The 15,913-nt window shown below is 41.8% G+C and overlaps 1 protein-coding gene across 1 annotated transcript in view; it reads right to left on the bottom strand.

The window, feature by feature from the left end:
• The window catches only part of ABTB3 (ankyrin repeat and BTB domain containing 3), a 77,409-nt gene that overhangs the window by 29,652 nt on the left and 31,844 nt on the right, over window positions 1-15,913 (bottom strand). The window contains exons 4-6 of the mRNA XM_010174328.2: window positions 7,385-7,550; window positions 3,260-3,349; window positions 13-114 (exon numbers count right to left, since the gene is read on the bottom strand). Of these exons, the coding sequence (XP_010172630.2) occupies window positions 13-114; window positions 3,260-3,349; window positions 7,385-7,550 (358 nt within the window). The remainder of the gene's footprint in view (window positions 1-12; window positions 115-3,259; window positions 3,350-7,384; window positions 7,551-15,913) is intronic.

Here is a 15,913-nt window from a genome sequence, read left to right as displayed (position 1 = left end):
ATACAATAATACCTGAACTACAGGAATATGTCCATGCAACACAGCAAATGTCAGAGCTGTCCAATGGCGGGTCTCAGGGTGGACGGATGGGTATTTATGAGCAGTACTGACAACCTACAAACAAATTAAAGTTATTTTTTTAAAGAGCTATACGTAGTAAAATTCAACCTGCCTGAAAGCCAGGCATGTGAGGGAGTAAATAAAATAGAAAACCTGGGAAAGGTGCTTTATAAAATGATTGGTTTCATTTTCTTTTTCCTGCAAAAATTTTCTCAATATTAAAACTGTTGGTGCTGATTTGACAGCTTGAATAGAGTTCATACCAAATGAAGTCTTTTTACCAACTACTGTAGCTCCATCTAAACCACTGGCCATCAGATACTTTTGCACAAGGTCAAAACATCCACAGCTGGTTACAGCAGCACACACTGGGGAAGCAGGGACAGATCAGGACTGCTCCCATTGACTTCTCCAGACTGTGTATCAACAGCACCGAGTCTTGGGATTGCTCCAGGCCCAAAGAAATTCCTTCCGTATAAACCAGTACGGCTTTTGTCACTGTCATCATGAAAGACACATCACAAGCCCTATGCTAAAGTTCACAGATATGCTTCCAGGCTCTTCCTCTCCCATGGGAGGAAAAAAGACAGCTGAGAAGTGATGGGGCAGAGCAGCATTGCAGAGATGTTTTAAGAAAACTCCTTTTACCACCGTCTCCTGTCTGAGTTGAGTTAAAAGAGCAAGGTGGTGACAGTTAAAAGAGATGCAAACTATATCCTTAGAAACAAAATGGTACTTTTCACATTGCTCCTTCCATTTTCTATGCCTTAGTGCCTGGTGCCTCTAATGTAGACATTGGGGAAGATGAATAACCACTCTTTGCTTCAGCTTCCCTGTCTTAAAGATGGAGGTATTAATATTGATGAGGTTCACAGAGATGGTAAAATCTAATGAACGTTTGCAATCTAAGACTGCACACTCAGATGGAGCGTGACACTAAAATTCAAAATCTTATTATTGATCTTCAGAGAAGGACTAAAATCAGAGTAAAAGATGCACCATCTCTCTGTCTCATCAGCCAGCCATGCTTTTGCTACCTTGTCTGAAGTACTTTTATCCATGTAGGGGAGCAGGGCTAGTCATTAAATGCTCGGTTACATTAGCAGCTCGCATTTCCAAGCGCCACATGCAGCGTTTTGCCAGAAGCACCCGACCAGGCTCTCAGTCCCAAGGACAGGGATGAGGGCAAAATCTGAAGAGCCCAGGCAGATCTTGTGGCTTGCCAGAGGAGCAGATCTGCACCAGCACCTGGCTCTTATCACCCAGATTTGCCAAAAAGAGAGCTCAAAGTGCCAACAGGAGAAGTATGCCAGTGTCTGAGCACAGACATGGGGCTTCTTTGGGTCTGGGACTGCTCAGAAGGAAGAAGATTAAGCGAATTGAGCCTTGGGGTTCAGGCTGGGGAGCAAGAGCAGCGGAGAGTGAGGATGAGCAGGGTCACTTTTCAGTGAACACATCCAGCTCCTCCTCCAGCACCAATTCCCACCGCTGTTCAGGGCAGCCCACGGCAAGCGGCAAAGAACATTAAGTCATTTTAACTCCTTTGCTCCTTTTTTTTGGTTAGAGTTCTTTCCAGTCAACACAGTGTTTGCAGAAGACCTGCGGCTGACCAGGCTTTTAAGGCCTCAGTTGAGATCTGCTGAGCAGATACAGGTCCCACTGACTCCAGAGCGAATTGCAGCTTCTCAGCATATCTGGAAATGAGACTATTTTCACTCAAGATGGGCAATCAAAAAGGGAGGCACCCAGCTTTTGAGGCTACTTTTGGAAACATATATATAACCGATTTGCAAAGTGAAAGGGAGAAAATGATGCAGGCACCTGACAGAATATTTATTTTTGTTCATGGTTGATTTGCCTTTTTTTTTCCTGTAATTGCCCAATTTGCACAGTTGGTTGTGGTGAGCACAAATCATCTTATAATTGCACACCATAATTATTCACAGTTCTTGTCCCGAAGTGTTTTCATTTGATTTTAGAGCAAACACTGTACAGAAATGAATCAGGGAGGTTCACATCCCTCACTGGAGCTGTTCTCTCAGATGTCAGCAGTTTCAGGAAGACGAAACTGTTTAAATTTGCATTTGGTTCAAGTCTGAAAGATTATTGGAGCAACTGGGAGGACTGCTCCTAATGAAAACCTGTCCTAGGAACCAGATAATGCCACCTCACCTCTGAGCCACAGGCAGGGATAAAGGAGAGATCAGTCTCCACGCCCATCCAGTCTCTGGTATGTCTATCCAGAGTAGTAACAAGGGTTTGAGTATTCAATTATTGACAGCTCTTGAGGGTGGTGTACTTGAATTTGAGGAACTGAAATTATCAGCTGATTTCACATAAGCCACCAAACAGCAATCAGATAGTAACGACTATCAGTTTCTTACAGGTGACATCCATTTCTACTTTTAAATTAGATTTTTTAAAAGTGCAAAATGTCTGGCTGAAAGTAGTGACTACAATTTATCAGCTTGCTCAAGTCCAAACAGAACAGATGGAACACAGATAAGTGAAGCAGACAGCTTAATTTACTCATGACCTCAACAAATTGAAACCGGAATCATTAACAAATAATTCTTTTGTGGATTTTCAAGTGGCTTTTTAAAAATGTACATACCTGCATTGCACAGCCGGACCACCATCTACTTGGTGGACAGATTGTTTAAGTTTGTGATGTGCATTTGGCAAAGATGTTTATATTCTGGAAGCTTCAAGCTCCTCATCCAGCAGTTTTTAGCCCAAGGCACTTTGTAAAACAAAATAGTGGAACTTACATTGCATTTGTGTGCTGGGGATGCTTAGCTGGAGCATCCCAATGCATAGAAATGCTCAAGCTTAGTCAGGTTATCAGATGGGCATTTCTTTTACCCTCTTCATTTCAACTCAGCTGAGATTCAGGGAGTCCTTCCACTATCATTAGAGCTGTGTTCCATGCTAGAGCTAATGCTTGTATTAATTTGCAGTGTTCAAACACAACTAAATCAGTATTACCTGTGGGGTAAGTACAATGACGCCTTATGTGCAGTGAATTCCAATGTTAACCTAATGGAGTTTGATTTCACTATTTATTTCAAGTGGTGCCGTACAGGATAAGACAAACTTACTCTCTTTTTAATTACAGATTAATTAGTACAGTTTTAAACGGTAGTTTAAGATGTAAACAAATAACAGAACAAAGATACAACCAACAAAAAGTCCTCACCTCAGCATTCAGATCTGCTCCAGCATCTAGCAGCATCTGCACCATAGCCTCATCACCCCTGACACAAGCATACATCAGTGGAGTCATGCCCTAGTCATTTTTTGGAGTTAAAAAACAAAGGAATTGACAAATTTAACACAGAACTCTCTTTGACTTTTTTAAACAATTATTTAAGTATATACCATCAAGACTAACAGTATGTATTTAACAAAAGCCATTACCTCTGTTACAGACATGCCCCTCAGACTAGCAAATGTCAACCATTTTTGTAAAATCTCATTTTTTTTATGTCACTTGTGTTGACTGCTTTTTTTTTTTCATGTTACCCTCAGCACCCTCAAACTCCTGAGTGAAACTAGGCTTGTCAGCCTCACTTTCATCTTCATATACTAAACTGAGCATCTTTGTCTTTAGGGCTGTCCTGGTTTTTGCTAGGATAGGGTTAATTTTCTTCTTAGTAGCTAGAAAGCACTGTGTTTTGGTTTTATTGAGGATTGTTATGAGAAGAAATGTTGATAACTACAAGGACACCTGCTTGGGCAGTTTCCAAGAAGAGAGGACTGGAAGGTGGGGGTGGAGAAGAAAAGTGTAGCAGTTAGTAAAACCCAGAATTGACAGTTGGATATGCCAATACGATATTCCATATCATATTACGTCATGTTTAGTATATTATCCAGGACTGACCCGAAAGGGGAGGGGGGATCCTCTCGGGAATTGCTCGGGCTCGCTTTTCCAGGATTGTGATTTCAGGTTTGGGGTTCCTTTATGCTCCTCCAGGATCATTATCAGCAGGTGGTGAGCAATTGTACTCTGCATCACTCAGATATATATATAGTTGTTATCATTATTATTCTTATTATTTTAATTTTATTTTACTCTAATTATTAAATTGTTCTTATCTCAACCTACAAGTCTCCTCACCTTTACCCCTCCAATTCTCTCCTCAATTCCCTGGTGGGAGGGGGGCGGGGAAGGGGACAAAGAATCTGGGGGGGCTGCAAGTGGCTGTGTCTTGACACTGGCTGTTTCTTAACTTGGCTGCCAGCTAAGTTAAACAATCACAGGGGCCCAGCAGAGAAATGTTTTTAATCAAACCATATTTCCACTGGTATTTTAAAAAGACAGTAATTCTATTCAGTTCTCTATGATTGCAGTTTCATAAAATCTAATGTTTTAAGTACTAAAAGAGCCTTTAAAAACATCCCAAGCTTCTCTTAAGACAGGTTAGATTCAGGCACAGCTTTTCCAATGCAGATACCATAAGGGGTTGGAGATGTAAAAGCTTTGTATAGCACTCCCTAGCAAACAAGGACTTAATTTTAAATGAAATGCCAGACAGCACTGTTGCAAGTTGCTGGCTATAGGAAAACATGGCCCTGTTTGGAGGAAAAGTAGATTAAGTGACCCTTCACTACAGAACCCCTACCATGCAATTTGTATTAATCTGAAATACCTGCTGCGGCTGATCACCATTTCCCTTAAGATAAGTATTACTGTGGCTGTGGTAATGAGTCCAGATGAAACCATGAAAAAATCATTAAATCTATCGTAAATTATAACAGAAAAATCTGCTTATTAAATACAGTAGGGGGTGTTGATCAACAGCTATCAGTTGTTTTGCAGTAAATCTACTGGAGCATGCAGCTACTTCTGATGCATGTTTATAGCCTACCTCGAGGTCTCCTGGTAAATTTGCTGTCAGACAATAGCCTGTTTGCTGTTTAACCTGAGTGCTGCCATGAAGTGAAATTATTTTCAGAGAAATGGGAGGTGCCCAGCGTGGCCAGACACAGAGCCATGACACTGGTATTCCTAGCAAGAGGCCAGCACCACTATTTTTGCCGAACTATCCTATTTTTCCTGTTTGCATGCAGGGCTAAAGGTACTGGGTGCTCATTTATGGAAGGGCTGCCCTTGTAGAGAAAATATAAATTAAGGTTTGTTCCTTCAAGGTACTTAAAGCCCCCTCGAAACACATGGAGCATTTCACAGGACCAAATCCACAGCTTACTTCTGGAAATGCACAGAAAAGGAATAGGCATTTGGGGCCGCATGCCACTAGTAAGAAAAAAAAAGTTCACTCCAGGCAAGGAGAGTTCTTGGGTGACGTGAATTTACTTCCAAAGAGAATTTGAAACTACTTCAGCTACAGTCTAGTGGCAAAACATTTCCTTTGGCAGTCAATAAACACTCCAGGAACAAACAGGACCATAAGAATTACCAAAAATTGTGTTTGGGCCTTGAAACACAGGGACAGGGTGGCAGCTTAAAATTAAATACATATTCCTTCAACTGTTATTTCAATTCCTGTAAGTGGCATCATTCAATAATTAAATCAAGTGTTTAGCACAAGGGGTCTTATCAGACCTGAAGAAAAGAATTTGAAAGCCCCATACTGGGGCTCCCCACTGCAAGACACAGCATGGGGGCAGTCACAGTGAAGAACCCCACAGCAACGCCCGGAGCAAAAGGTCTGCCTGGGGACCACACGGGATATTTTGGCCCTGCTGAAGGTGAAGGACTTACCACTGACTAAAAGGGGCCCAGAATGTCATGTATTGGGGCTTTAAAGAGTTAATGAGGTTTCTAACTTCCCCTCCACTTGCACTTCTGTCCCTGTTGCCTTTGCCTCTGATGGTGCCCCAACCTCGTGCTGCAGCATCTCTCAGCCCCCTCCCTTTGCACATGGGAGGAGAGAATTCTTAGTGAGCCCACCATTAGTGTTCAACACACATAGAGGAACACGGTAACATGTACAGTCAATGCAAACAGCATTTGGCTTTTGGCAAAACAAAAAGAATAGCTCTTTTTCTTTCAGCCTTGTATCACTTAGGGCTCTATCCTGCATGATGTGGGATCCTACGAGACGTGAGATGTTTGATCCAGCGAAGCATTTAAGCACAGGCTTAACTTTCACTCAAACAGGATGTAAGCATGTGTTCCGAGTTAAGCATATGATTAGGTACTTTGATGAATCAAGCCAGAATGTTCCCAGGTTTCAGCCTGGAGGACAGAGGAAATATGCTGTGAAAAGCTTCCAGGCTCAGACTAACTTAAAACAATAATAATTTTTTAAAGTATCATGTATGAACCTTGGAATGAGCTCTCCATTACAGTTTTTCTGGGAGGAGTACTGCTCTCTTCTAAAGCCCTTCGCAAACAAATCCACAATATTGACTCATACTGAAGCTCCTGAACAGCGACATAACTCGCATTCCTAGAGCGGCTTTCATCTCAGAGGACCTAAATCCACTTACAAACCAGCTCCTGTCCCAGGCAACCACCTCAGGGGCGGCAGACACCTGCCTCTTGCCAAAGGGGATGTCACAGCCCTGGGAACATGCAGTGACACTTTCATCAGGGGCACCAGAAAATTCAGGGGACTCCGTTTCAAAAGGAAACGGTAATATCCGTGGCTGTCATCTCCCACTGGGAAGTGGGAAGCACCTCGGTGAGCATCACAGTCTAACAGACTGCTGCCAGTAGGCAGCCATGGAGGCAAGTTTATCTCCAGACAAAACCACCAGACTCATGGAGATGTAACTCCAGGGAAATTTAGGCTCCTCAGTTGGTGGATGTTGGCCACAACGACTCACAGAGTGGTAACATTGCAGAGACTTCCACATCTGGGAAGTCAGTTCAAACTGGGCTCAACCCAATTAAAGACTGACAACAATTAACCATTTCCTGCCAGGGTTTGGTGGTTCACATGACATGCATTGCAGACTCCAAGACCGTGTTCAGTGGAAGGACATTCACCTCAGAAAACCCTGCCCCACACCACTGTTTATGACACTGAAAGCAGTTTTAAGTATTCAGATCAATGCTAAGCTCTCTTGGGATCTCCTTCTCGCTTCAGCTGACTCAGTTCCCTGTTAAGAAGACTTAAGGGGATGCATTCACCCTCATGCTGAGTTACCTCAGTACCAACAAATCAATACAACTCAAGAAGACCAAACTTAACATAGATGTTCACCTGGCGGTGATTTAACTCAATGCAAAGTGATGCAGGGAAAGCATTAAGGTCCTGTCTATGTTTAGCTGAAAGCTGGGGCTCATTTTCTGTGATAAGCAGGCAAAACTCACACATTTCACAGTTGCTTCTTTACGTTTCTATCTTGTTACCTGTTCACTCATGCTGTTAATCCCATCCGGCCCCAGCAAGGATATGGCTTGTTTAACCAGATCCGTTCGGCCACAGTTGAGCATCCGGAAACCCAGGTCCTGCTTGAACTTCGCTTCAGTGGCAACCGCATCCAGTTTCCGAGATGCACAAAAACAGTCGTCGATTCTGTGGATGCGAGAAATAAACTCCCTCAGAGGACAATCAGAGGACAGACCTCTGTCCCTAGGAAAATAATCTTTGAAGGATGTAGGTCATGCATATATTCATTCTCCTTTGACCTGTATGTTTCAAGGGAAGTGCTGAATGGGAAATGCTAATGCAAACTAATGGAGACTGCCCTTGGTCTGTCTTTCATGGGACGAGTTATACATTTTATAAAAAAATGGGCAAAAAAGCACAACTTTCACTTGATTTTGTTTTTGTGTTTAAGCAATGTACAACACATTCTCACTCCAAGTTGTCTTCTGCATGGCAAGGTGATCCAGTGCCCCCGCTCTCTAAAAGTTTCAGTGGCTTCAGTAAGCTTTGAATTTATATCAAATAGATGTATAATCACTGATAATACAACAAAGAGAAAATAATGACACTCCAAATACCTTCAAGGATCTTACCAGCTCAGCCCCAGTAACAGGGAAGCTTTTTTGGAGCAGAAAGTACGAATCACAGAATCATAGACTGGCTGAGGCTGGAAGGGACCTCTGGAGGTCATCTGGTCCAACCCCCCTGCTCAAGGAGGGCCACCTGCAGACAAGCAGTGCACCCTGCCATCAAGGAAGAGAAGGCAATCTTGCCAGGTAATTGTGGCAAAACACCACAAATCCTTGCTGGCTGTGCATAACAGCTGAAATGTCATTCTTTTAAGGTCTTATTCAAAAGATCCCCAAAGTATAAACTGCTCAACATATCCATTTCAAATGGATGAAGCGCTAGCAGTTATTTAGACAAGATGTGAATCTACAGCTCCAGAAAGAGTCAGGCAATTCTAATTTGATGTTTATCCAACTCCGTTTCATCTTATTAAAAGACAGATTTGCTTTTCTTTCATGCCCAGGACTGTCTGGGGTAGAGGGTGGAGCCCAAATCCACAGTGCTTTTGGTGTGAACTTGGATAAAGGACTGTTTAGAAAAACATAACTTAAATTCTTCAAAAATGCTAGGTCAGAAAATGAGGGGCTACTTATGAATTAAAAACAAAATAAAGTTCAAAAGTGAAAGAGTCAAACACACATCAAATATTTGGTTTCTATTTCATATGTTAAAAAATGCAGCAAATCAAAAGAAAAATGTAAACAGCACATCATTATCATTTTAATTTCTTCTTCAAAGTCCTTTATCAGTGCTTTGTAAAATATATAACACTGCTTAATATTTAACAGCAATATGCAAGATATATGCTGTTTGTATAGAAACAGTGGTATGTAGTATTTGCTACTACTCTTCCTCTTTCAACACAGGAAGGAAAGTGAGATGGAAAATACAAAGTATTTTGATCAAAGCCTCTGCAGGACTTAGTACTGAAATCGGCAACTGAGCTTAAGCTTGCCCTCTGCTGTGCTGAGCCACAAGCAGTCTGGAAGACCACAGGTATTTTGTTGATGTTCATTCTAGATGCCCCGTTTGGGTTTTGACTGATAAAAAGTTGATGTCCTAAGAATGCAAACAAGGTATGCTTGGAGTACCATTACTCTGGGGAACAAGGATGACACTTCATCACAACAGTATGCTCCAAGATCAATGCGCACACTTGGTCACAATAAATACACCATAACAGCAAGAACAGATTCTGCACCAGTAATTTGCCTACAACAGAAATGAAGAAAGCAATGCATAGCAAGGCTGGGTTTTTTGCAGTAGTTTCTGATCGAGTTTAAGGAAGAAGAAGTAAAAGCAGCATAGAGATGCAGAGCTGAACTCAATGACGCCAAGATCCATGGGAGCAACTGCAGCTTAACACGTTCACACCGTATGGCACATTTCTGACACAAGAGCTACAGCAACATTTGGTACTTGTTACCCCCATTACATGGCATGCTAAAGATCATCTGTGCCCTCCTTTAGCATATGGCAAAGATAAAGCGTGGTCAGAAGTTGGGTGGTGAGGGTTTTGGTTCATGGAGCTTGGGTCTGGACGTCCCAGCTGCAGCTGGCCATTTCCAGATGACTCTGGGCTGAAAATGAGGTGGCTCCTCGGCAAAGTGCAGCTATGGAAAGATCTAGACAGCCTCTGAGGACTGCAGAGGTGTTTGCCACTGTGAATCACTGCCTGTGTTAATCCACTGGTTAATCATCTGTACTGAGGTATATAACACACACTGAATAAAATGGGACAAACTCTGCTGGCAGAAACAGGCAGAGCTTCACTGACGTCAGCTCGGTGCAGGCAAAACATTAGTTGACGATCCCCTCTTTAAAAAAAGTGAGATTTTGACCTGGGTTGCACACCCACACAAGGGAGGGTGGAAGAACAAGGACTCATCTCACCTATCCTGTATGGATTGCCCAGATCTCTACTCCAGCACGAGTTCAGAAATTATTTCTTCATAAGTAACTCCTCCATGAATCAGCCCTGGTTCCCTAAAAGCACGTCAGTTCACCTGCTTATAGCCAAGGAAGGGGACTCATTAATACCCGATGATGCTGAGTATGAGCAAATCAGCACTCCTCAATCAACAGGTCTTGCTCCAAGGGCTCCAGGATGCTACAGCCAGGCAAACACTACAACAATAACAAGGATGCAGAGGAGTGCCTGAGCTGCAAGGCTGCTGGGCAGCACTGACGAAACATGATCTAGACCAAGTACCACAAAGCAAGAAACCACAACTTAGTGCCACTATGAGTAGCCCACTGCCTTTGTACACTCCAAGAAGGACCCATCACGAGTGAGTTACAGCCCCATTTTATGGGACACAGCAAAGGAAACTATATGGCAAAATTTGACACAGATCTTTGTTGTCGTCACCATTGTCATACGTTGACTAATAAAATGGATAATGATCAGTCTGGGGAGGTTAATAAAACAAGAGCATGATGCAAGGGAAAGGAACAGGGGATGCTTCAGAAGGAAAGCGTAACAATGTCTCAAAGAGCCAGAGAGATGAATGAGTTAAGGAAAAGGAGATTTAACATGCACAGATAAAAAGCAATGAACAGACAGTTCAAAAATGATCAGGAACTACAAGTACAGAATAGGAGAGCACAGCACCACTTTTAACACTGGAGAAAGCCAACTGGGAAGACAGTACAGCAGACAGACCAAGCAGTTACATTTCAAAACGAAAAGTGAAAAATAAGTTTAAAAAAAAAATCAATCCAAATCTATCAAAAATCAACCCTACCTTCACAGCACTGCATTTGCTCCCAAATCCTTTTTCATACCATTAACTGCATAATGTTGACTCCAATAGGAGCAGAGGGCCTCTGTTCCATATTACACTGTAAAAGGGGATGCTGCTCCACCACAGACACCATCCAGAATCACAAACATTAAAGGATGCAAGGTAAAAAAGGGAGCAGGCACTAAGGCTTTACTCACTCAAGACTTCTTATCGTGGTACTGCAATAAACACACTGACAAGCTATAAAGAGGTGGGGAAGGGATGGGAAGAAGCTTGAAAAAATAAGGTTGATGAGGAACAGTTAAGTCAGCTAAATATATAGGGTCACTTTTTAGAGTTGTGAAACTGTGCCTGCAAAGCAAGGGAAGCCAGTGTAAGCACAAACAGAGCTGGAAACCTCCCCAGCTGCACAGTCAGTTCACAGTCCTTTCGCCAAAATGTCTTTGTGATCTTTCCAAGCGCACAGGAAACTGACATCAGCCTGACGGTGGGATGTCCCCTCCAAGGCCACCTTGGTTTGTTGCCAGATTCCGCGGGTTGCCAGCACTCACACAGGTCGGGGTCATCCTTTCCCAAAGGTGTTTTTTCATTGAAGGGGCAGGAAAGGCTGATGGGAGGAGCAGAAAACCACCAATAGTCTTCCCCCCCTCTTCTCCCCAGGGACAGTCTCAGGATGGCAAGGCATCACCACCTCAGACGCTGGCTAGGTCAGGTGAACTTTAAGGTCTCCAAGAGGTGATACAGTGACAAAGGTAGGACTGGCCAGCATCCTTCAAGAGTGATGTCCTCTCTCAAAAGGCTGAGTCCATTCTGGATTCCCCTATTTATCAACTGTGGGGCTTGGCAGGCTCCTTGGCACCCCTACTGCTGTACACATGCTCTCACTCCCAGAACTGAGAATTAATATGCTTGAATTAATAATACACACTGATCACAGTCCCCATGCGCAACAGCAAATCCACCTCTCTAATTCAGAGATTCAATCACACAGCCTGTAAACTCCCTAACTGGTCCCTCCCTACCTTGAATAAAGCTAACAATTGCCTTTATAAGTAAAAGGAAAATTAGAAACAGGTGAAATCTCCTTGATTTTACATTTGTAGCAAAGTTTTGACCACACTTTTATCTTACAATGCAATACAATTTTCTCCAAGTCCTCTTTTAATTCCTCACAGATATTGCTTCTCTACAAGTTATCTTCAAGATCATTACAGTGTTGCCACTGCACATAATTAACTTTACTGTGGCTTTATATGGGGAATGCCATGGAAATATTAATTATTTGAAAATGGTCACTGTCAAACATTGCATGGTGACCAAGACACTCTATATGACTCTGAAACACTGAAACTTCTGAAAGGAGTCAAAGATAACCTTTTTCATTTATAATGGGTCCTGGCAGTACAGCAAATTATTTTTATCTTTTCCCCAAACTCACATTATGAAAACATAATGCAGCACTTCTACAGCAACAGTTTAAGTGCAAGGTTTTTGGGAGGGTTTTTTTGTTTTTCGTTTTCACTCAGACTAGCTAAGATAGGGTCTGCATGGGTCTTTAATAAGTTACTCATGGACTGAATACATTTGGGAAAAATGGATGATTCAAAGGCAAAGTGTTTCCATCGTAACTGGTAGACACAGCAGCTCTCTTACTACACAGCTTTTTAAATATTTGTTCTTTGGGAGGGGATTATTGCTACAGTCAGTAATGTACAATTAAAAAAAAAAAAAAAAGAAAAGAAAAAAAGAAAGAAAAAGCAATGCTCTGTAAATGTTACCAAAACACAAGTAGGAACATCTTAATCACGTTCTAAGCTATATGTGCCAACATATAATGCTAATAGTTGATTTAAAAGAAATGGAATGGAGACTGTCACGAGCAGCAGGACAAACGTCCCCCTCCAATGAAATGAACAGATCATCATCCTGATAGCCAAGCACCAAAACCTTGTTTGCCCACCCAGGACTCGATTGCCAGCCCTTTCAATTAAAAAAAATTACAATCTATTAATTAAGTCTATCTTTTTAGCTCTGTGGAGCTTAATCAGTCTGTCTCTGTCCTAAATATGAATGAGGTCTTGAGTTCAGCTGGTTGGAAGCCTGGAAGGAGTCCTAATTTTAGCCAGCAATATACGTGCATTTGCAATGCTGAATTTCTTGGGGTCAGGGATCACAGTTTTGATCTGGGTATGCACAGCCTATAGCACAAAAGGGTCCTGTTCCTCGCCTGGGGCTCTTCCCTGAGACTACAGACACACATGGCAATAGAGCAGGAGCGGTAGATGATTTGATTTAAATTTGTGAACAATCTTTTTCCCAGTGTGGTGCTTTAAAAGGGACTATAACGCTGATGTTAATAGGACTACAATATAAATACTATATTGAGACAAATATTTGCATCTTCCGTTTTGGAGAGAGGGAAACGTAAGCACAAACATGTTGATCGAAATGATGAAGAGCACTACCTTTTAACGCAGACATAAAATATGTCCACTTACTTTAATCAGGAGCCAAATTAAGACAAGAAAATAAAAATGCTCTGGATATTTATTAGCCAACCTCTTATTCTTGTCAAAGGCCTGAGAATAAATTGGTTACAGATACTGGAAAATACATTAAAAAAGTGATGTGACTACCAAACCAAGACCCAAATCTGTATTTCAAAACACTCTTAGTATCACAGTCCCATCTATATAGGCCAGGAACCGTGTTCAAAATTGAATCTGTCTTCAGATTTTGAACAAGGCCAACATATCACAGGAAAATTTGAGCACAGATACATCTTTCATACAAATAGATAGCACAAGTCTTCACTCATGAGTGAAAGACAGTATTTTTATCTGTATCCTGCTTATTGTATTCAGGAACGTATATTTAGACAGAGCATATGAAACACTGATAAACTTGCTCACAATGGAAAAAAAACAAGAAGGCTGGACCCTAAAGCCTGTAAAAATACAAGTGTGTTCTTCCCTAACAGTGAGGACAAGGTCCTTCGTTTCAATAAATTTTTTTATTACTGTTGTCTTTAAGCAGCCAGTTGGCAGGAGAGGTTGAGATTCACCTCAGGAAACCCGTGCTCTACCTTTTAAGTAATAAAATCTCCCTCATCCACTGGCACCATCTGCCCTGACGGACTGCTGGATTTTGTCAAGTAGGTTTGCTACCGCTCATTGGTGTGGCATTTTTGTGTCTAATTACAGCAATAGGCACGGCTGGTGTTGAAGGATTAGTGAAAATTTGTGGAAAGAACAAGGACATTCAAGGAGCGAGGCAAACACTGACCATCCCTACTTAAAAGCAGCTGTACAGAATTAAATTGCAGAATTTCTTAGCAATTTTCTACTCTCTCTCCCTCTCCAGAAACTCAGCCCCTTAACCAGCAAATTTTAAGAGAGCAAAGAGCAGTGGAAATATTCTTCTGCTTTCAAATCTCTATTTATTGAAGTCTATTTATATTTTCACGCTCTGGTACAAGCACAGGATTTCCATAAATAAAACATTAAATGCAACTCTTCCTCTTTCACTTTCAAGTAGAATTGCGAATGTGTGGTATTGTATTAAGATGACACGGCAAATGGTATAGACGGCTCTGGAAGAACAAAAGATCACATCTTCCCTTTACTTTGCTATATTTTTCCCTTTCCACAGTCTTAAGAAAACTCTAGAATGAGCCAAGGATACTCCCATGTTAAATAAACTTCACTCTTGAAATTGATAATCCTGTTTTCCTAGACAGCCTTCATTAAGAGGGATGGTCCCAGACAGAAACGTAGGTATTCTCAGGCCAAGGCTATTTGGAAATTAGGACTGATTTTCAATTAAAGACAGGTTTTCAAAGGCACTCAAGACACTCCATTTGCCCCGAGACCTTTCGGGATTGGAGCTGTAAATGCAACTTGGAGCCCTGGGTGAGGCTGTGATGAGGCAGCGGCTGCAGGAGCACATGGGACTGCAGGGTTAATAAACCCAGTCCTACGCTGCAGCAAGGCCTGGATGCCTCTACACTTTCAGTTTGAACTTATTCATGATCTGTTAATATCCACATATTCCTGTGTCCATGTTACCTTTTAAATAGAGTGTATTTTTCCTTCCGTGGTGTTTACTCTTGATGTATTTCTGGAGAAGAGTCACATGTTCCCTCAGCGCCCACTTCATTGAGCTGAATGAGCTGCTTTCTTCTAGTCTTTCTCCATGAGAACACTTTGTTGAAACTCAAATCACCCCAGCCCATTTCCCTCTGCCTGATCCAATGTGAATATTTTCTTGACCTGGACACAGGATTTGCGATTCCACAACACTTCCTACCACTTCCACATACAGAGGCACCACTATTTTCCTGCTTCTACTGGAAACACCTCTCCTGATGCATCCTCAAAATGCATTTGCTTTTCTCATGGCTAAGGAAAAAGCCACTTTTTTGGTTTATAATCATTCTGAGATTAAATACTTCACTACAGTCTTTACTACCACCTTTACAATACTCAGCTCCCAATACCGTATATATTATACTGTATATAGAGTGAATATGCTACATATGCACTGCAGTACGTATTTTTGTATTTAATCTCCACATGTTTCCATTTGTGGAAAACTGCATTTCATCCCATTTCCTTCATCCCAGCCCTCAAGGTCATCCACTTTTTCCTGGATGACTTCCCAAACATCCTCTGTCAGGACAATGCCTCTCAGCACTGTGGCATCAGCAAATTTTAACTTCATGAGCACACTGCACAGATTTGTGCCAGAGCCCTTTCTGAAAATTAAAAAAGAACAGTTTTTAAGATGGAGAGCTGAAGATCTCAGTTTGTAACCCAACTGCAGCCAACCCAGCCCTTGACACCTCTCAAAGTCAGCCCCTGCTCACTTTCCTTCCTATACTAATCCCCATCTTCTCTGTCTTAAATAACAGTGCCCTGCACGGACTGCATCAAATTGTTCACTCCAGTCCAAATACATAAAATCTACTGAATTTCCTTAGGGGAGAAAATCAGTTATCTTATCAAAAAGTTATTAGATTAGGCTGGCAAGATCTATCTTTAGAAAATCTGTGTCACATTTTATCCCATTTTCCCCTCAACAACATGTCTTTAATCAGTCTTTGCTTGAAAACACATTCAAAGACCTTGCACTAACAGCCTGGAATTTTCTCAGACCGTTTTTCATCCTTTTCAAATGTTAGGCACTACTATT

This window comes from Antrostomus carolinensis, unplaced genomic scaffold (assembly GCF_000700745.2).
Source record: "Antrostomus carolinensis isolate BGI_N321 unplaced genomic scaffold, ASM70074v2 scaffold5698, whole genome shotgun sequence".
In the NCBI taxonomy this organism is placed as follows: Eukaryota; Metazoa; Chordata; class Aves; order Caprimulgiformes; family Caprimulgidae; genus Antrostomus; species Antrostomus carolinensis.
The sequence above is the reverse complement of the archived record's forward strand: the minus strand, read 5'-3'. Positions and strand labels throughout refer to the sequence as shown.